The sequence below is a fragment of the Pteropus vampyrus genome, unplaced genomic scaffold (assembly GCF_000151845.1).
Source record: "Pteropus vampyrus isolate Shadow unplaced genomic scaffold, Pvam_2.0 Scaffold446, whole genome shotgun sequence".
Classification (NCBI taxonomy): domain Eukaryota; kingdom Metazoa; phylum Chordata; class Mammalia; order Chiroptera; family Pteropodidae; genus Pteropus; species Pteropus vampyrus.
In genome coordinates, this window is record NW_011889227.1 from 269284 (window position 1) to 290465 (window position 21182).

General features: G+C 44.6%; 1 protein-coding gene and 1 pseudogene across 4 annotated transcripts in view; one reads left to right on the top strand and one right to left on the bottom strand.

Annotated features, from left to right (window-relative positions):
• Nucleotides 1-21182, bottom strand: part of CHKA (choline kinase alpha) — a 53327-nt gene that overhangs the window by 12199 nt on the left and 19946 nt on the right. Inside the window, exons 1-7 of one of the 4 annotated variants that reach the window (XM_023524120.1) lie at nucleotides 20169-20180; nucleotides 10034-11481; nucleotides 8933-8986; nucleotides 4602-4715; nucleotides 2074-2207; nucleotides 1569-1673; nucleotides 554-612 (exon numbers count right to left, since the gene is read on the bottom strand). In XM_023524120.1, coding sequence (XP_023379888.1) covers nucleotides 554-612; nucleotides 1569-1673; nucleotides 2074-2207; nucleotides 4602-4703 — 400 coding nt within the window. In that variant the 5' untranslated portion in view covers nucleotides 4704-4715; nucleotides 8933-8986; nucleotides 10034-11481; nucleotides 20169-20180. Of the gene's footprint in view, nucleotides 1-553; nucleotides 613-1568; nucleotides 1674-2073; nucleotides 2208-4601; nucleotides 4716-8932; nucleotides 8987-10033; nucleotides 14792-14818; nucleotides 14880-20067; nucleotides 20181-21182 lie in introns of those variants that run through there. The other 3 variants (XM_011381649.2, XM_023524119.1, XM_023524118.1) reach the window with 3 other exon arrangements.
• LOC111732343 lies at nucleotides 6829-6947 on the top strand (annotated as a pseudogene).

The following is a 21182-nucleotide window of genomic DNA, read 5'->3' on the forward strand; positions in this document are numbered from 1 at the left end:
GGTATATGGCATCGGGATTTTATTAGCGTGGAGAACCCAGAAGTCATTCACAGCACGTGACCCGATGCTCAGAGAGAAGGCGGCTTCGGTGCGCTGCAAGGCGCTGCCCGAGGCAGAAGGCAGGAGCCCGGCGCCGACGAGGAGGTGGGCCCGTCCTTTCGCCGCTTTTCCAGATTCATAAAGCCAAAAGCATTTACGGAAAGGAGTTAAACACGGAGCCCACGCGTGACTTAGGAAGTTGAAGGCCTTTATCCCAGCCCTCGGTCTAGTGAACATTCTAATTTTTTCTATGAATATGTTTTTTACAGAAATGGGACGATATCCTACGTTGTACTTAAAACTTGCTTCCTTCTTTTAATATCCTGGAGACTTTTTCTGTTGCTCTGCATAAAACTCGACCTGTTGAAGAGCTACACAACACTTCATTGTCTGGCTGTGCCGTAATTTGATGCCTCTAATCCTCTCTTCCTGGACACCTGGCAGGTACCGCGCACACCACACCGGAGGCAATCTTTTAAGCACGCACATGCGCGCCTAACAGACGCAACCTTACCTTCTTGACAGTCATTGTGACAAAATACAACTGGAGACGGAGTGGATTCAAGCAATGATCTGGGAAAGGAAGAGTTTGCTGTTATGTACTGAACTTTTAAGAAGTTAAATGCAAACAGTCCCGCTCCCTCGGCAAGCCCAGCCCTGCATGTGAGCTCCAAAGCGACAGACACACAGCCCCTGGGTAATGTCTGTCACGTGAATTCCGAAAACTCTGTCACGCGGTGACAGACCTACAGCAGTTCAAACCGGAAATACACGCGGGCCCCCGAGCACAGCTGGCAGGACCTCCGCACACGCCTTCCTGTCCTGAAACCCCTCACTCGTCCCTCCTCAGAGAGCACGACTGACCACTGACCAGAGCAGATTCCTCTCTGTCAGTCTCCTTTGGCTGCCATGTTTCCTCCACAGCACCTGTCCCAACTTCACATCATTTCGCCTGATTACTTGTTTTCCCGTCTCTCTTGATAAAACAGAAGCTCCTTGAAGGACGTCTCGGTCACCGTCCCCTCAGCACCAATCATGAGAGCCAGACCAAGGGACACGCGGCTTTTGAGTAATGAAAGGTGTAAATCCTCCCACTCAGGGGATGAGCACACCCCGAGGACACCACGGCAGCGTTGCCTCAGAGACCGGTGTCAAGCCTTCTGCTCCATGTCCCCTTAAGTTTGGGTGGACATGTCCCCCTCGCTGTTGACACGCCCCGGCCTGGCCCCATGGTTTGTAGTTTTGGTTTTGTTTCAGGAAAAAACCTACGGCTCTAGTCACTGACCATGCTTCTAGAATCTCACCTCCGCCATGAAAACTTCGTGGATGACCAGAGGAGGGATAGCACTCATATAAAACTATAATTCCGGTTACAAAATTCATCTTTGTAACTCATCTTTGAACTCATCCTGCAAACGCCAGACAGACCTGAGGCAACGCTTAACAAATGATCATCGATAACTGTTTCGGTGACTAAGAACTGCTAGACAGAGGCACTCGCCGAGTCAGGAACGGAAGCAAATACCCACCTCAGGCTCTCTAGTTCCAAAGGCAGATTGTAACTGAGGAATCTGTGGAGCTGCTTCGCTCTGGCCTCCCCGGTAAATTTAATTCTCAGCACTTGATTTAGGTATCTTGCAAAAAAAGGAGAACAAAACAGCATTGCTCAATTCACGGCGACTTGTCCTTGGGGCTCTAGTTAAACACAATCATGTGATACCAGGGGAACCCCCATCTCCGTGGCGGGGGAGGGGAGAGGGCACAGGGTCCGGGGCACTCTGGGAAGCAGATTTTCTGCCCATCCACCTGTTCAGCAGCATTTCTGCAAACAAGTCTTCTGTCTTGATTCAGGAATGGATTTTCACGTGGAAGAAAGATTTATTCATGCATGAGGCGAACGCCACCAACTGACGGCCTGCACACCGGCAGACCAAAGGGACACCTCCAACCACGTGGCAAAGCACGCTCACCTCTGGCACCTCTGGGAGCTGCCAATGTAAAACTAAGTTAGAGCCAAGTGATTTGACCACTTACTTTTCCATTGTTCCAAAAAGCCATTTTGGTTCCTTATTGAATGGCATTTTCATACCATGAAATGTGGCCATTTTCTCAGCTATTTCTGCAGAAATATCTGGCAAACTTAATTCTTCAGTGTCTAATCGCCGGCTCTGAAATAAAAGAAGGACGTTAGAAAATGGCATTTACCCAGACAACCCAGGAAGTATAGCTCACGCCATCTTAAGAACTAGAAGCCAGGTTTTGTGGGGCATCTAAGTCTCGGCTACTGCACAAAATTCCCTTAAAAATGAGCGCTGTGCCTGAACGTGGCGACCTAGCAACTGCTCTGGCACTTAGCAGTGAGGAGGACGCCACCTCCAGAGGTTGATTTCGTTTTGAACCTTTTAATTGTGACAAAATACAACTGGAGACGGAGTGGAATCAAGCAAAGTCCTTCGCACACAGGACCTAGGAGTCTGCCTTGTTCCCTCAACCAAACACCAGAAGTATGCGCCTTTCCTCAGGCTAAAACTCCAGGTCTGCGGCAGCTTCTTAAGTGCCCAGCGTCTCGCTCCTTCGCTAGTGTCTGTAAAATGCGAACCACGACATGAAAAGTAGAGACGACAGCACAGGTGAGGGCTCTGGGCCAGCACCGAGCCGGGGAGGCCGCGACAAGTGGCAGGCGCCTCGTGGTCAGGGCTCCCTGACAGCACGGGGCCGAGTCCGCTCCTGCACTCTGGCACCCTCCACAAATGACCACGCCGCGGTAAGGACAGGGCACTCAGCTTTGAGCGACAGGACATCGAGGACTCTTAAGGCAGCCTGCTCAGCTTTCACAGAGCTCCGTTAAAAAATGCCAGTAATTTGTTCGGCAACGTGAAAACTTTTCAGCTGACGTGCTCATAGACGAACAGATCTTAGGATTCCAGGTTCATTTGCCAAGAAGGGAAATGAGACTATCTCCCACATTGCCTTCTGAAAGGTGGGGCTCACCTCACCCCACGCTGCCGGGGGTCCAGAGTCAGCCTTAGCCAAGTGAAATGGCTCTTTCTGCGGGTCAATAACAGTTGACTATTGGCAGTTTCTTATGGTTCGACCCAGTGTTTTAAGAGAGTTTTCTTTAAAACATCACTATAAATAATACACACAAGAGCACAGAACTTCAGAACTAGGAGCGCATCAATTCCACAGATGCCACAACCTATGAGTCCTGGTCTCAGCTCATAGGTTGATAGTGGGGGCTGTTCGAGTTGTGTTCACTGGTCTCTTATCTTTTCTAAAAACGGTTTTACACCCATGTCTGGATGAAATAACTATTGCTTTGCTCCTATCAGGCTTTATTAAAATGGTATGATACTACATGTAGTCTTCTGCAATTTAGTTTTACCAATCAATATTATGTTGTTAAGATGCATCGCACGCATGTTGCCACTTGTAAACATATGAAGTCTTTTATGATTGGAAAATTCTTTCAAATATTTTATTCTCTCATTTGATTCTCATGCCAGATGGATGTTACTGTCTTTACTGGGAAAATTATAAATAAAAACACAGCCAGGTGCCAGGGAAGACACTAAACGTAAATTCTGGTACAGTGAGGGTAACACCCACTTGCTTAAGCGTACCCTCGATGGCGGCTGGCACACATGGCGCTGCTGGGGAGGCAGATCACAAGAAGGCTCCTGCCCTGGCTGTGGGATTAGACCAAGGAACTCCAGCTGGATGCAGGTGAGCAGAGCATCCCCTTGAACCAGGTGTCCTTGTGCTCAGGGCCACTGCACAACTGTACAGGGCCATTCATGACCCTAGTTCTTAAGGAGCTCATACAGGTTAAGAGGGGGACCCTGCACCATAACTGCAGACCTGGCTGCGAGTGGGAACGCGGCCAGCAAGGCTCGGCATCGCCACCCATACAAGCTACGACACACATTCACTGTAAAGGGAGCTGCCGAGGCCCCAGGCCGGCTGTGGGGGACGGGGTCGGCACACACATGGCAGGCTGGAAAATGTTATAGCGACATTAAAAATGCCTCAGGGCAGCAACAAAAGGACAACAGTCCTGACTCAGAAACAGAGGGTTTGCGGTAGGCCTTGAAATCAGAGAGGAACTTCACGGACATATGGAGACAGGGCTGATGCCAAATAGGGGGACAATGGGAGACAGGCAAAGGGCAGTGATGGTGGCCCCACAGACCACACCGAAGTCCAGAGATGTGGCACAGAGCGGTCAGGGCCAGGGGTTCTGCAGCCAGTTCTACATGGAGGCCCAGAAGGTAGGGGGAACGAGGTGCAGTGAAGCTGTTTCAGGGCAAGTGGCTTCGGCAGACAACAGATGTTAAGTCTCCTGTATTTTTTATTTGGATGAACATACTCTGTAGGAAAGACAGAGGGGTCCGATGTACATTCAACAGGAATGTGCTTTTTCTTTATTTCTGATACGGTTTAATAACACAGGCCGCATTTACTATTTCGGCCCCAGCATCTCGGACTCTTGAGGGATCAGACAGAGAACCCGTGTTCTGTCTGTGGCACATGGCGCCCAACCGGCCGCGAACGTATCTTACCGGGATGAACTCCTCCAGGCGGCCCTGTGGGAAGATGCCATACAGCTTTGGCCCAAGCGATCTCTCCGCGAGAATGGCAAACATAACACTCTCCAGGACCATGGCCTCGGCCCCCTGAAACAGACGCCAGCAAAGCAGGTGTTACTGATTGCTGACCGCGTGCTGGCTTCGTCCAATCCCACACCAACTCTACGATCAGGCATTATTTTTATTATTATTACTGTCCCCGCTTTAAATGTGAAGACACAGAGATGAACAGATCTTGTAATTTGCAGGATCCATGCAAACATGACACTATATAAATGAGACTGAAAATTCAAGTTTGATGTAGGTCATTGACTCTAAAAAATAGAACAATATCTATCAATACTTTACTGCTTCTATTAATTTTATAACTTGTATGAATCTCACCCTTAGCACCTCATCAAAGGCCATGACAATACCAGCCATTCTGGTGAAGGCTGACTTGCTGTTCAGTGGACAGTGCTGAGTGAAAGCAAATGGGCCGGAGGGCCTTCTGCCTCCTGAACTCGTCTGTGGGTCTTGTAAGTTTGAGAATTACTGATTTAGATAGGGGGTGTCTAGGCTTTCTGGCCTAAAGAGCGCCCTAGCGGGGAACATTCGAGGTTTCAATGTTCTGCTCTTATCCCTCCATCTTCTCCTGTGTCATTCAATGTCTGTCTTCTTGCGAAACTTCTCTGATTCTCATACGTGCTGACTTCTGTCCTCAATACTAATGTGGATCTAAGATCATTTTGCTCTCAAAATCCATCTTTCGGTCTCAATTCAAATTCTCAATTCAAAGTCATTCCTTAGTCCTTTCCCCTTAAAAAGCAAATTACAGCTTAAAAGTTCCCATCTGTTAGGGTGAAGGAATAGAAAGGGAGTTCTTCTTAACCAGAGGTGAGCCCAACCTCTTCGAGGGCTTTTCAAATGGCGTTCCTGAGTGGAAGGTGTCTGCAGAGGGGCCGGCAGGTGTGCTCTGGACATGCTCTCAGGGGACTCTAATTCACCCCTTGTAAAGAAACGCGCTGTGGAAATACGAGCTGGAGACACTGTTCAAAAGAATGGAGCTCTTTAAATGACAGTCACATTACGGAGCATGAACTGACAGACGTAGCGGGTGGAACTCACAGGCAATGACTAAAGTTAGTGAACAGAAAACAAAAAGAGAAAGGATGGCCCCACGTCAAAGTACAAAGTGACTCCGTCACTCCTACATCGTGTGGGGGCGACGGATTTGTTGGTAATCCCCCACAATTCTAGCCTAGCCACCGTCTTGTATAATCCCCACTATCATGGTCTAACCATCACCTGGCGAGGCCCAATCTTTATTTACTAATTTGCAGTTTTGTATATATGGCTGCTATGGACGAAACTGTGTCTCCCCTCCCAAGCCCCCGAATTCATCCGTTCAACCCTAACCTCCGATGCGATGGCATTTGGAGGTGGGGACTTGGAGGTGACTGGGTTTGGATGAGGTCATGAGGGAGGAGCCCTAACGGGATCAGTGGCCTTCTAAGAAGAGACAACAGAGAGTGTGTGCTCTCTTCCCCCCAGCGCCACGTGAGGACATGGCGAGAAGACAGTGTCCGCGAGCCAGGGAGACGGCACCCACGAGAAGGTGGCGAGCGGACACCCTGCCCTCCAGCTTCCAGGGCTGCGAGACAGCGCTGTCTGTGGTTTATGCCCCGGGGAGTTTGTCAGAGCAGCCAGAGCAGACTAGACAATGACAACCAGGACACAGCACCGATCAAGTTAATGGATTTTCGAGCAGGATCTGGCATCACGCAGGTTTTATTAACCCTTAGAGAATGACAACAAATTCCTGACATCTCTGTTTAGCTGGCAAAACGTCTGCCCCACTCATCGGACCTGACAGCAAACCTGTGCGGAGGTAGTGACTACTGCCCCCAAATGGTCCTCAAGTCTAGCATCAGACTTGCCCCCTGGGAGAGGAAGGAGCCCCAAGACCTGCAGAGCGTTCCTCCCTCTCCACTTGGACACCGGGACGCACTGAAGCCGAGGCGAGCGCCGGCGGCAGCGCGGGGCGCAGGGCATGGGGCCAAGCTCAGCACCGGACGGGGAGCCTGCCGTCAGTGGCTCCTCGCCATCTGTACGACCCCACCTCAAGGTGCCGACCCATCCCCAGTCGTCACCAAAGCATGTGATTGGCATTTCTCCTGTCTAGGTATTGGGATTTTGTTGGGATTAAAATCTGTTTTTAATCTACGGCCATGCTACCCTAAACAAGCCCGATCCCGTCTGATCTCAGAAGCTAAGCAGGGTCGGGCCTGGTTAGTACTTGGATGGGAGACCACCTAGGAAGACAAAGTGCTATAGGCGTAAAAAATAAATAAAATAATAAGGGATTGTAAGCTGACAAGGTCCTTGCAATCTCTGAGGTCAACCAAGGGTTGCCTTGCCTAGAAAAAAAATTTATTTGTAACTCTCCTCTGTGTAGAGCGAATAAGCTAAAGGACCTCAGTGCTGGCACTTCACAAAACACATACGTGTAGCCAATCTAAATATTCCTTAAAGCCTGAAGTTTCAGGTTTTATGAATAGAGTTAAACCCCATTTCATTATTTCAGTAAGTAATTTTGCACGTCACGTCCACTTAGTACAAAGGCCACTGGGAGTGGACGCGACTGAACACACACGCCATGGGCAGAACCCTGCAGAGCCAGGTCGACCCATCACCAGGAATGGAGGCGAGAACAGACATTCTTAAGTCTGTCCATTCTTAAGTGGACAGACTTAAGAATGTTCCAATCTCTTTGGCATTACTCTGAACACGTGAACGGGAAGCACCTTTGTACTAATGTGATACTGCAGCTTGATATTTATTCACAATAGGGAGCAAGGGGTGGTGGTGTGGGGGGGGAAGATTCTGGAAAAAAAGAAAAGGAAAAAAGCACTAAGTTACGAGCAAGAAAAATGGGTAGGTTAAGAAGGATGGCATGTAATCTTAGAAGGGGTAATTCAGTGACTAGCGGTCTTTTCGTAACCACGAGGTCTCCAAGCACCTAAGCGGAACGTCGGCACCCCAGGAGAGACAGGTGGCAGTAGGCATGAGTTCTAAGCAGGGGGCTTGGGCGGCCTACAGGAGAAAGGCAAGGACAAGGTTTGGGTGAGATGGCCTGAGGAAAGAGGCTGGCACGGGAACAGGGCCCCGGGCCAGGCTGTGGAGAGTTCTAGCACTTTAACTCTAGTTAAGTGTGGAGAGGAGCCTAGAGAGAGGAGATGCTTCGGGGTGGGCGGGGTCACGTCGACGCAGCTGCCAAGTCCACAAAACGAGGACTGAGATAGACTGAATCCAGCGTCACGAAGGTCCTAGTGGCCCAACAGTTTCGGCCGCCAGGAGCTACAATGGTCTATGCACGAAGGGCTCAGAATAGTCACAACCGGAATGCCAATCACTCTGCACCCAATGCCACCCAGTGTCGCCCCAGGGAGCACCAGTTCCAGATCCTCCAGACCAGGCTCTCCAGGGAGGGGGCGTGCAAAACAGTCCACTAAAATACGAGGAAAACACACCACTACTTTTATTCCTTTTAATAATCTCACCTCCTTTTAATATCTGTGTCTCGATTATTTTACTAACTAGCAGTTAGTAATTAGTAAAACCGGTATATCTGCAAGTGTAGATACGAGTTTCACATATGCTTTCTGTGTGTGTACACACACACACACACACACACACACACACACACACACACTCCTTATACACAAGCGTGCGTGTACCGGGAGAGTATGCTCAAAAGCTTTTTTCTCTCTGCTGCGGGAGTGAGTGCCCCAGATGCCCCACTTCTGAGCCTCAGACACGGGACAAGTCGACACATCAGTGCGCGTGACCCCAAGCTCTTTTGAATTTATGCATTTTGGGGCGTGGGGTTTCCTAACGCGCATCTCGTAGTGGAGGAAGGAGCCTTCCCACCTGGGTACCATGCGCAGGGGACACACTCGTACTTGTCCCAAGGAGAGTGGCCGCCGAAACAACTGCGCAGGGACGGACACGAGGCGGCGGCGAAGCCCGGCTTGCCTCCACGTCAGAACATCACGCACAAACGTTATCCCGAACTGCCGTCTCGGCTCCCCAAGAGCTGTTGAGCTTGTCCTAAAGACACCAAGCGTCCACTACCTCCACTCGCCGCGGGACTGGGAACACACGTTGTCCACGCAGCCTTACTCAGGTGGCTCCAATATGCCAAGAGTCCTTCCTCTCGGACGGACCGACCAGGCCCCTCCAGGCACTGCCCAACGACAGTGGCCGAGGCCGGCAGCCAGGTTTACACCTCGCACAGATGCGGAATGGGCTTCGTTACTTACTTGAAATTCATTTTCTTTCTGAGCTTGTTCGGATCCCTCTTTATTACAGGACCTCTATGAATGAGAAAAAGCAAACACTTCCGGTGAGATGGGGAACGGCAAGCAGACACTCACTTCGCAACCACCAGAACAGCCGGGGGTAACGAAACATCACAGATCTTTAATGAGTGTTTCTCGGCCCACTGATGCCATCAGTAGCAGTCTAAAATGCACCACCAGTGTCCAGCACTAGTGCCAACACCCGAGGAATCTCTTCATTTCTTTACAAGAAAAGGGATGTGCTGTTGAGACCAAATAGCTGTGACACGACCTCTCCGGTATACCAGTTCGCAATTTCATTGTTTGAGGAAAGTCAGTAGAGGGCGCTCTTCCAAACAGGTCTTCTAAAGACAACCGGTCAAGCTGAGTCTCACCCGTTCAGCTAGGTGTTTCGTTCAAAGTCAACGCAAACCCAAGGAAGGCTTTCTTCCGGCACGAGCAGGGAGGGTACACATGGACACATGCCGGTGTCAAGCGTGGTCAGCACAGAACTGGGACGGAACTGTGCAGGCAGGCAGCGTGGCACAGTATCTGCATAGACGAGCCCGCCGACCAGCCACTTTCGCAGACTAACCCTGCTCGTTAGGCCTGTCTCTAGCTCAATTTGAATTCTTCTTTCACCAAAAAGCAGGCGATGCAAATTTAATCAAGTCCCTAAACTTATTTCGCATATTAACATAGGAAGGGATACTTCTGAAACACTTTCCTCAATGAAATTGCAAAGTACTGGTAACCAGGATTCTAGCAATAGCAATGGCTAGATCATTAACTACCATCTGCAACTCTGGCTCCATCCTTCATGGCACAGATCACAGTTTTTAAAAGCAACCCCCCACCCCATGTGCTTCAGAAACCTTCACACTATCTTTAATCAAGGGATGGGGGGAAAGCGAGTCAGAAACTTAAGTATTATGTCAAAATGTTGCACGCAAATATTGCCTTTAAAAATATGTTGTTATAGTTAAAGTCTGCTTAAGCCAGACACAGAAGGAAGCCCGTAAAGGAAGCTCTTTAAAAAAATTTTAAGGTAAAAGATTCTTGAACATCCCGTGAAAAACATACCTTTCCATTCCACAGCTTTATCAAAAATACCTGTACCAGGGGTGGAAAGTGTGGACAGGAAAAAAAAAATGCCACGTTAAGCAACACCAGCTACTCTAGCACCATGCAAAACCCTAGTGATTTAAAGCAACCACTTTCATCCATCAGACACATTCCGCAGATGTTTTAATGCTTTTATATAAATAGTACATGTTCTAGCTTACTCGATATAAAAGCAAACAAAATAAATACCCATGTGCATGAAGCTATTGGCAAAAAGACTTGCCCTTATACGTACTCAATATCTTTTACACTTAAGTACACTTTGTACAAAGTACAGAAAGTACAAACGGGGTATATGTAATATTTTCATTTGTGTAATCTGCATCTCTCTGATGAAAAGGTGTTACAGGTTAAATCCCGTTACAATGAGAACTACAAGAATAAAAATACAACAAGAATACTTTCAGACCTTTGCTGATGGCTGTGATAAATCCGAGGTGGGGGTGAGCGGGTTTCATGAAAGCCTCCCTCCTCCCTTAACTCTAAAAGACTCTCCTGACCACTGTTTACCTTGGAGTCAGACTATCTCCTTTCTCCAGTGGCCGGCAAGTCACTAATGAATTAGGGATGTACCAACCTTCCATTTATTAGTCGCCCCCCAAAGCACCAAGCAAATCCTGGTGCTTACCATACTTTTCGGGTGGCATGGATAACTGCACACACCCGTGCTGTGACGGTCAAGGTGGCCAGCTAAATGTGCACCCTAGGGTGACAGCTGATCAGCTATGGCAAACTCACGCATGATCCCGGCAGTAGTATAACTGGCTACAGTGTTAACCAGAATGCTGAAGGGGCTAAAGTGCCCCCAAAACATTAAATCCTTGTGCTTTTTTTCTCAAAGGAAAGTTAAGCACAAAAAAAGTTCTATAATCTGATACATTATATATCGATACTTTGTAGAGCAAGCTGACAAATAAGAAATCTGGATAACCTACTGAAACTTGTTGTAACGGGATTTGACCTGTAGGAAATTCTAGATGACTATGGTTATGCCTATGCTGTTATTACTCAAACTGTATCTTCTTAGGAAGATACAGTTAAACAGGTTATTGAGCCAACAGAAGTCCCTTTTCCTCGTCTAATGGTGCTCTCAAAGGCAAGTCGCTCCGTCCAACGTTAGAACTGGTTTAGTTCCCAAGGCCATTCCTTTTTAACACATTAGCAGCATTAAGAGAAAATAAATTGTTACTCATTTCCCCATCCTGTCGTGTCACCCCCAAATGAATGCATTAATTATACCATAAGAGCACCATCACAAAGGCAAGTGGACTTCTGCCACAGACGACCCCCTGTTCTGTTTCCTCAGTACAGAATGTTCGGGTTCCCTCAATCCTGCAAATAAGAAGAGTAAGACCAGGAAGTTTCAAACCAAGAAGATATTCATGAAAAGGTGAGCCAAGAAGAGACTAACAACGTCAAAAAGAGGTCAGAGAACGTTTTTGTCCAGAAAGAAAGAAAGTAAAATATATCTCGGAATATGTGGGATTTTACTTCAGAGTTACAAATTTATCTGAAGCAGATATTAAAATATATTGTACAAATATCTAACATGACAATTTTTGGCCAACTCGCACGTTAATAAAAATCGGTTTTCATAAGTTATAAAACTAAAAAAAATTTTACATTTATTAGACCTTTGAACACTGGTTATTTAATGTTAAATAATTATTAAGATTTTTTTAATGTGAACATTATTGTGGTCATTTCTTTAAAAAACCATCTTATATAGATTCAGATCGAAATATTCATGGAAGAAATAATACGTCTGGAATTTGCTTCGGAATAACCCCAGAGAATGAATGGGGGTGAAGACGAAAGGAGACTGATCGAGGGTCAAAGACAGACATGGGGCACTTGGGGTTCATTACGCTGGGGTCCACTTCGGTATGTATCTGAAGTTCCTAATACTAAAGTGTTTAAAATAAACACTGAAATTTAAAGACCTAAGAAGATCAGAATGCATCAAATGTGCTTAAGAAGACACCCAACTCCAATGAATATACTAAAAACCACTGAACTGTATCCTTTAAATGAGTGAATTCGGCATGGTAGACAGATGTACGAAAGAAAACACAAAAAGACGATACCCAACTATAATTAAAAATGGACCGCCACTGGCTCCCTTCCATCTTCCTCATTCTTCGAACTATTTTGGGCTTGGTTTTCAAGAGACTCTACAAGTATTCATTATAATCCATGTATTCATTAGACCGTGATGTAGGAAATAAAACGAACTAAAGTGGTAGCAATAATAAATGGGCATGTATGGTTTATATTTTGTTTTAAGGTTATAGATTTTAAAAGCTGAAACGGATTCTGATTGGCCAAGAACTTTTAAATTTAAAACCTAAATTCTTAAAAGCCTAAATTCTATTATCTAGGAAATAAGATGAGAAAATTGAGGATTCCCGTTTACTTTACACACTTTTGTACATTAAAACGTGTTTAAAAGTATGTTACTTTTATAGTAACTGTATTTAATGCAAGGGTTCAAATGTTGCTCTTCTGACAAAATCGCACTTAAAGGCTTTTGTACTTTAAAGACCGTGAAAAAAGTAAATGTTCGCATTACAGGACAATAGTTTTCGAAATGTTCTATTTTGTGATTTGAAAAGATGATGAAAATCCACGGGTAGTAAGAAAACTTTATGGGTAAAGATGAGGAAATATCACTTGATTGAATCGTTGTATCTAATTTCAGAATACAAAAACGGTCTGCTTTAAGTTCTCTGACGTTACACAATCTAACCGATTTCTTTCTTTCAGTGTGTTGAAGCCACTGGACAGACTAAGCTCTCATCATTGGCCAAAAGTTTCCTCTAACGATGAGGGACCTAGTCTTATGACCAAACTACTCTGATACAGCCACAGCATTTGTGAGATGAGAGAGAGCAGCACCTTGGTTTTCCCTAGAGTCTGTGTATGTATGTGTGGCTGTGCGTATGTCAATAAATTAGTCCAAGTGGCATACAGCGATGCAAATGTCATTGTAATACCCGCAAATTTATCTTCAAAGCATCTTTAAAGATTCAATACTATGTGAGCTGCTCATGGGACAGGTTGGGAAAAGTGATGAATCAGTTACAATGAATGACATGTCATCATGCTATTTAAGAAATCAAATCATTATCAACTACAGTTAATAAGTAGCCATTATGTTAAGCACAATGGTGGCTACAGAAATAAAATGATACAAATAAGAGTGTTTTATAGAAACATGGAAGACAGTCTCTTCTTCCCACCAGCTTCTTCCCCATCAAAAAGAGAACTAAATGAATTGTCTCTATTAAAGGTTACAGCTGTATCAGAGAGGAGTTGGTTGTGGCTTTTTAAAAATGCTTTTGACGCCAGAAATGAGTGATTAAGAAAGAATAATCCAAATATTAGCTAGACAACTTCTAGGTGACCTAAGATGGTCCAAGAAAATCCCTCTCTCCAGTTATCTGGGATTATCCTCGTGAGTTGAGTCCTGCGCCACTCACTTCCAGACTTAGCATTTGCCTGAGAATAAATAACAAGCGTGTCCCACTCCACTGAACGCTCAGTACCTGAGACACTCATTTGGTCCTGGAGTGACAAGGGCTTCTTTACTGTGCAGCCTGCGGCTGTGAGGACTTCTAAGATCCATCTCCGTTTCTGACCACACTCAACTCTCTAGGAGAGAAAAAATTCTCAGCACGGGGATGGCGCTGCGGGCAGCCCTGTCAATGACGGGACTACGCCCCCTCTCTCCCGGGAGCGGGGCGGGGAAAGCGTGGGAATCCTGGCTCCACAGAACGACAGCGGTCACGTGGCTCTTTCGATTGCAGTTCTGCAGTACGTTTTCTTCTCTACGTCATCACGGACCCTAACCATCCTTCTTCCAGGTTTCTTTAAAAACATTCTGTAATTATTCTTTTGTGCTTATAGCATTTTCTGAAATTATTTTACAGAACGCAATGCAATGATTTAAAATATAGTTTAGGTGATTATTTGATGCTTCTGAACTCTGCAAACTGGGTGCCTTGATGCACATCAGCAGGAGACCAGCACCCCCACTGACCGGCCGGCAGGAGGGCGTGGGGGTGGAAGCCCTGGGAAGCAAGGCTCCTCCTGACCATCTGGAAGTTTAGGTCTGATCCGGGGGGCGAGGCTCCCGAGGCATGAACACCCCAAGGGCTGAATCTGAAGTGACACAGCCCCAGGAAGAGTGCCGTGGCTTCTCCAGCCTGCGATGCATCCGCACGGGATCGGTGCCGGCGAACCTCATACAGGCGTCAGGGACCCGGCAAAGACGTGAGAAAGGGTACTAACCGAGAAGGAAGGAAGGAATTTTGTTTCCAGCTCTGACCAAAATATCAACAGAGAGAGAGTTTCCTTAATGCTGAAAGTGGTTTGAAGGAAGAAAAAGGTTAATACTTCAAAGGGATTCTCAAGTTGAGGCCCATACATTTCCCAAATTAATAAATGTTTGTCATTTTCTACTGAGGAAACAGAAAAAGGGATCTGATTTGCCTTGACCAAAAAGAAAAACAAAAAAACAAAAAACAAAAAACCCAAAACGTAAAGTGCTATATTAAATACATAACATTCTGACATCTTAATCGCGCCGCACCTCTCTGAGCACGGCATGAACTGTAGCTGGTGCTACTTAACAGAAGCATTACGACTGTCTTTATAAAAAACATTTCTTGAAACCAAGAACTAAAAGAAAGAAATTAAAGCTGTAGAGAATGCTCCGACTTCAGAGGACTCATACTATACCGTGAATCGTGTCTGTCACCTGGAAACCAGAGTGCTCCAGGCACGATCGCATGGACAAGCCTGCAGCAGAGAACACATGCACATACAGCTAAAGTGGTACATTACCCCCAAACGCCCTTCACGCCACCCAACACAGACATTCCTTCCCAAGAGGGGTGGGCTGCGGTCACAGCATCGTTCCGAGTGCGAGAAATCTGTATTGGCTTCATGCTATGAATCTCAAACATTTAAGACCAGCGAGACAAAGACACTATGAATATGTCAAAATCAGACAACGGCAATCTCTGGTTTATTTAGTTATCAAAAGAAGGCACCGAAGCAGGTATGGAAGGCAGGACTGCGGACAGTAATTCGGCCATTGTCTTCGGTGAGTACTAACTGAAGAAACGCTAGGGGAGGCCAAATGTCACACGCAATTCTAGAAAAACGTTTCACTTCTGAGAGGGAGGTTTTGACTAAGAAACAGATATAACTACACCGTATTCTAAGTACAAGGGAGATTTTTCAAAGCAGAGTCAACAAAAACGACTTAAACTCGTGATGACCCTAATACAGTGAGGAAAAAAGATGGACTCCACAGGATTCGGTTACCAGGGACATGCGCTCTCAGTCTCTTGGGACGAGGCAGGGCTCTCTGTGGAGGGACATCGGTCGCACCGTCTGCACAGGGTGACCTTAGCTCCAGAGAAAAATGCTTGTAAGCAGGTAATTTTTCAGTAGCCAATAGTTCAATATTAACTATCTGTGGGCTGTTCCATATTTTATTATAGTTTAATTTTTAATTAAACGGGGATTAAGAGAAAAGAGGGAAGACAAAATTTTGTTATCTGCATTAAAAAAAATACCATGTCCCAAATTTTAATCTTTTAAATCACTAACACATATCTGCGTTGTGCCTTGGTGCCTTTCATTTTATTATGGTTAGTACTCAAACAAGCACTAATATTAGCCTTCTATTACTCAGAAAACAAAACAAAAACATTTTCCCAGACAACACTGGAGAGATCTTTGATGTGTATTATAAACATCCATGCCTGTGAGACCGTTCAAAACGGTGAGGCCAAATCTCTCCATTCATGCACAGAAGGGACTGGCTCGACACAGAGTCACTGTTCCGACAGAGGAAGGGACAAAGCAATCCTCTGAGACTCCGCCAACTGGCACAGGTTACATTGAATGAACAATACGTACTGACATTTGTGTCTTCCACAATTCATGATAAATAAGCAAACTGGTTATTTGTAATCAGCCAAACTTGCTTCTGTGAAAAGGCTGCTACTGGACGTTGCAGAGCTCATGTTCCTTCCCAGTATCAGAAAGGAAAAAAATCAGGTTACATTTACAGCTAATTTTATCGTGTCAAGCTCTCTTCTAGCAATGACATCTCAACACAATGGCAAAAGCTAAAGGACTGCCCCGTCTCACGACTCCTCCCGAACCATCCTACTTCAGATAGGGGCGGTTTTTATAGCCTAATTTGGTTTTCATCATCTACTCAGCAAATGAAAATAACCGAATAGTCATTAAAATGAAAGCTATTCTCCGAAATGGACACTGTTTGGAGATCAGACCAGTATTTTTAGTTTAATAATTTCCTACAAATAATATTATATAGCTGTTTTTTGAAGCTGTATGTCGTGTCTTGTTTACATTCTCGAAAGAACCCATTCTTCCCTTGTCCCACAGAGGACTTTGCATTAGCCCCCTAAAATTAGCACAAATCCTAAACGAGACCTCCAGGATACAGTTAGGAAGTCTGCTTTTGGCTCCTCTTATATAGAAATAAGGGCTGTTTGTGGGACAGAAACTGTGAGCCTTAGTCCAGCTGGGAGGTTGGACCTTGGCTTTCTGCTACTAACCCTTCGTGAACTGCACCAAAGAGAAGTCATTCATTGCCACTATGGAAATAAAGGAAGTCAGACACCTCGCAACACCAAGATGAAGGAAATAAGAACGCTGAGAAACAGCTAATTATTTTAAGTCGAGTCACTTGTAAATGACTGTAAATGTAAATCGAAGAAATATTTTTACTTAGTATTTAAATTTCACAGAGGTAAAAATTCAAAAACTTATAACAAGTAGGAGGAAAAGAAGGGATATACTAAATTGAACTGGTTTATCATATAATTAAGCAAAACAGCAAAATATTGTGAGAAGATACATAAGTCTATTATGTGCAGTCATCAATTAACATTTTCAAGGAAGCTTAATTTTAAGCCATCTTAAAGATGCTACAACTGCATGTATGTGCCCAATTTAAGGGATACAGTTATTTGTATAAGTGCACATACATGCATAGAGACGTCTGTGTGCTTTCATCTAAGGTTAAGTAAAAAAAAAAAAACAAAAAACCCATAACATTTCAGTTGTACTACATTTAACTCTGCCTTTAATTCATCCATTTACGAAAGTATCGTGATTTATTATTTGGGCTCCATATCTGCTCAGCCACATCTCCTAATGCGAATCCTGACAAGTTGCTACTATCGATCCTGGAAACATTTTTGTTGTTATGGGAACCAAAGCGTCACTGTGGACTATAAATATCCCTCCTTCCACTATAGGCCAGAATTGGGGTCGATAAGCTAGCAATATGACTGCACTCACGCCCTACAAAAAAATAAATATCAGAAAAACTTTAACTGAGTTGAAAATATTTGAAAAAGAATGTATAGTAAACCCCTGGCACGCGCTGTGAAAACTCGACTTCTCCAGCACGTGGCAGCCGCTGCCCGGCTCGCGTCTCGCTGGCCCCTTAGTCTGCCTCTCCGTTCCTTCTCTCTGATTGCGATCGTTTTTTAGAGTCCCTGAATTTTTCTCTCTTCACGTCCTCAAAAGTATTCACAATGACCAACAGTCTATAATGGTCATTAATGTCTAAAATTCTAACTGGCAACAAGTGCCGCTGATAAACTCTGAAGAACCTGGGGACCAAAAATATTTAAATTTGAGGCTGTAGGTGTCACAGTTTTACTAAGTTAGAACTTAAGTTAAAAAAAAAAAAAAAAGAGTGTACTTGAACTAAACTCAACCAAGTAAATTATACTGGAAATAGAGATTCCCACCTATGAAGCAAAGGACCAGTTTTTTTCCAACAAAATTGAGTTTATTGTCTAGTAAGTCAACTGTGAGACTGTCGACATTTGCTTATGACAGTCCTGTAAGCTACTTCCCTTCCCACCCAACACGCCTTCAGGCTCGGTTTCCTGCTGTCAGCAGGGGATGTCCCTTCAGGAATGGAAACTGAACTCGCTCAATAAAAATATAATCAGGAAGCTAAATGCAGAGGGTCCCCCTACGAATTAGATTATATGTAAAACAGACTCTGTTCGATTACTCTGATAAGAGTTAATTCCATTTTAAGTGGCTTCGATTATTCTGCTATTTATTTTTCTAAGTTACCCAACAGTTTTTTTTTCTCCCCTTAAAAACGAACAGGGACACAGAATTCTGTTAAAATAAATTCTATCTGCAGACATTTCTATTGCGCCTAAGTACTTTAAGGCAGTAATCCTAGACTGCTAAAAATTTCTAAAAGGACAAAATATTAACTACTGAGAGTGAATCTTTATTAGGGAGAAAGTAACTGCTAAGTCACAGGATGTGTGTTGTCACTGGCTCTTACTAAGTTACTGATCCGGGAACACAGCACAGTCTAGAGCTGGGCTGTCCAATGCAGTTGCTACCAGCTACATGTGACTACTTCACTTAAATTAATTAAAAGTAAGTAAAATTTAAAATTTAATTCCTTGGCTACACTTGCTACAGCTTAGGCCCTCAATAGCCACACGTGGCTAGTGACCGGCATCCTGGACAGCAGAGATCTAGAGCATTTCTGTCACCTCTGTGACTGTACTGCTGCTCTAAACTGGCACAGGGCCTGCAGCCTAGTGTGGTCTAGCACCCGAAGGAGCGCACAGTGCGCGTTTCAAACGCTTCTAAGTTATAAATAGAAATTGAAAGCCTCATAAACCAGCTTTAAACAACAGTCTTCTATCACATGCAATTCCCACAGCTGGTTATTAAAGTATTTTAAAAGGATTACTTAAATGAAAGCACACAAAACAAATGAGCAGAAATGGGACTTGTTATAGAATGTAAAAGTACTCAAAGAATAAATGGCTAAAGACAGATTTCGTTAAAAGTGCCAAAAGGACATTAATTGGGTATTTCGAAAACTGTGCTTTGAAACTGCAACTTGATTAAATAAAGAAACCACACTGCATAGTAAACACAAGAACTTTTAAGCTTGTGTACTATCAGTAAGGGTCAAGATCAGCTGTACGTCAGCTGTTATGTACCTAGTTGCAGATGGCCTCAGAATTTCTCAGCAAAGGCACACGACTTCAACATGCTAACTGTTCCCAGCTCTCTCAGATCCTAGCCACTTTCACAGCCTGACAGGGTCAAGGGAAAGTTATCCAGTGAAAAAGTTCAGTCACAGTATGACAACTTTTTAAATGAATTAACATCTACAGTGCTGATTTTAACTTTCAATATTTCTAAACATAATCGAATGATCATAAACATGGACATGCGCTTTTTAGATTGAGCTGAGACTAGTGTTTAAAAAAATTAAATCAGAAAACTATTCTCCATTTCATGAAGATAAAAATGGGCCCTTCTAAAGTTTTAAGTAAATACCAAAATTCTACCATAGGAATATACCACCAAACATTTGTATGTGTGGTCAGTAAAATGGTAAATTTATGTTATAAATAAAAAAAATCCAGACAGTTGTGATACCCTATAATTGGTTAAGACAATCCAACGAATAACGTACTTGAATCGAAAATTAGATTCAATTAATTACTGAATATGAAAATTTAGAAAGATGACAAAATCAAAGGGAAGAAATTGAATTAATTCAGTTTCTCTGAAATCATACTTTGTCCACTGGGCCTATCCTGTAAAACCTTTTTGATTACACTATAAAAACAATACCTTCTCCACATTAGAATTTTACAACCTAAGTCTGGGCTGAAAAATCTCAATATTATGGAAAACTGAAGCATCATCAAGCACTATTAAAGATTTAACCCACAGGACACTTTCTCTGGATATACGGCTGCGAATGTTTATACTAGTTTCCTCATTAATAATGGATAAAAACACAAATTCGTTTAGAAACAAAAAGCCAAGTTGTGCAGCCCAATTAAAATAAAAACAATATTTTTAAGTAGCTTTAATAACATCACTAAAGTACTGGTAACAGGTCCCTCCCGTCCCCAAGCAGCCGAGGAACTCACCATCTTTAAAATGGCGCCATACAGCCGCAGGAGCACTTTCCGAGGCTCGTCACCAATGGTGGCCAGAGTGTCGGGTAAAGAGCACTGGAACAGCATGTTACTGAGGCCACCTCTGTGGGAAATAAGAGAACACAAGCATCTGTATTTTGCAAGCAAGCTCAGTCACTCCTCTGGGACAGCCGCAGGGGGATGAGGAGTCAGGATCCTGCGAGAACTGTTCTTCCTAAGTGTTCGCTCTCTCGAGATGCTTGCGACGCAAACGACTAACTCCACGGTTTTCAGATCACTTTCCTGAGTCACATTAAAAACTGGCAAAGCCCCAATCTAGTCTTCTGGATTAGCACTGGGGGAGCTGATTTTTTTCCTAATTGCATGGGAAATTTTTTTCCTAATTGCACACGGCACTGGCCTCTAAGGAGTGACAAGGGGGCCGAGGAGAGCTCTCTCCAGCACTGGAATGGGGGAGTCCCAGATGCGGTCCTTCAACCCCACCTTCTCCTATGGTTCCAAATGTCCGCTACCCCACAATCCCATAACCACCAGGTTAGAGCCTTGGGGCAACACTTAAATACCTCCTCCAGGACGTCCCACCTGAAGTGCAGTCCCGAGACCTACTCCTTCCACGACCACGTTAGTAAAAATTTCTCAGTTGATTTTGACTGACAGCCTTTTCAAAAAACCTGCAATGTTAACCGGTTCTTGGAGCCTTCAGAGGAAATGGGAGACCTCAACGCCTCAAACCTTCCATTTTGACTACCAAAGACGAGAAACAAATTCCAGGGGGTCTTTCAAACAGGAAGTAACAGCCTTGGAGACAAATCACCTGCATGGGTTGGAAATGACTGAATACAGAGGAAGGGGAGTTAAGGTAGGGATTGGCGTTAAATGGAGGAATACAAAATTCTGTACAATCGGGACGTCACTCACCTGTAGTGACCTAAGTCCCTAAATCCTATCTAGTCGATGAAACTTGAGGAACAATACACAAGCAAAGCACTCTAGGAAGCTAGGGTAACACAAAACTGAGGTATGCTCTGGTCCCTGCCCTCGAGAAACTTCTGCTCTGATGAGGAAAGCAGACATAAAAAATGTAAGGTAGGGTGCAAAATCCCGGA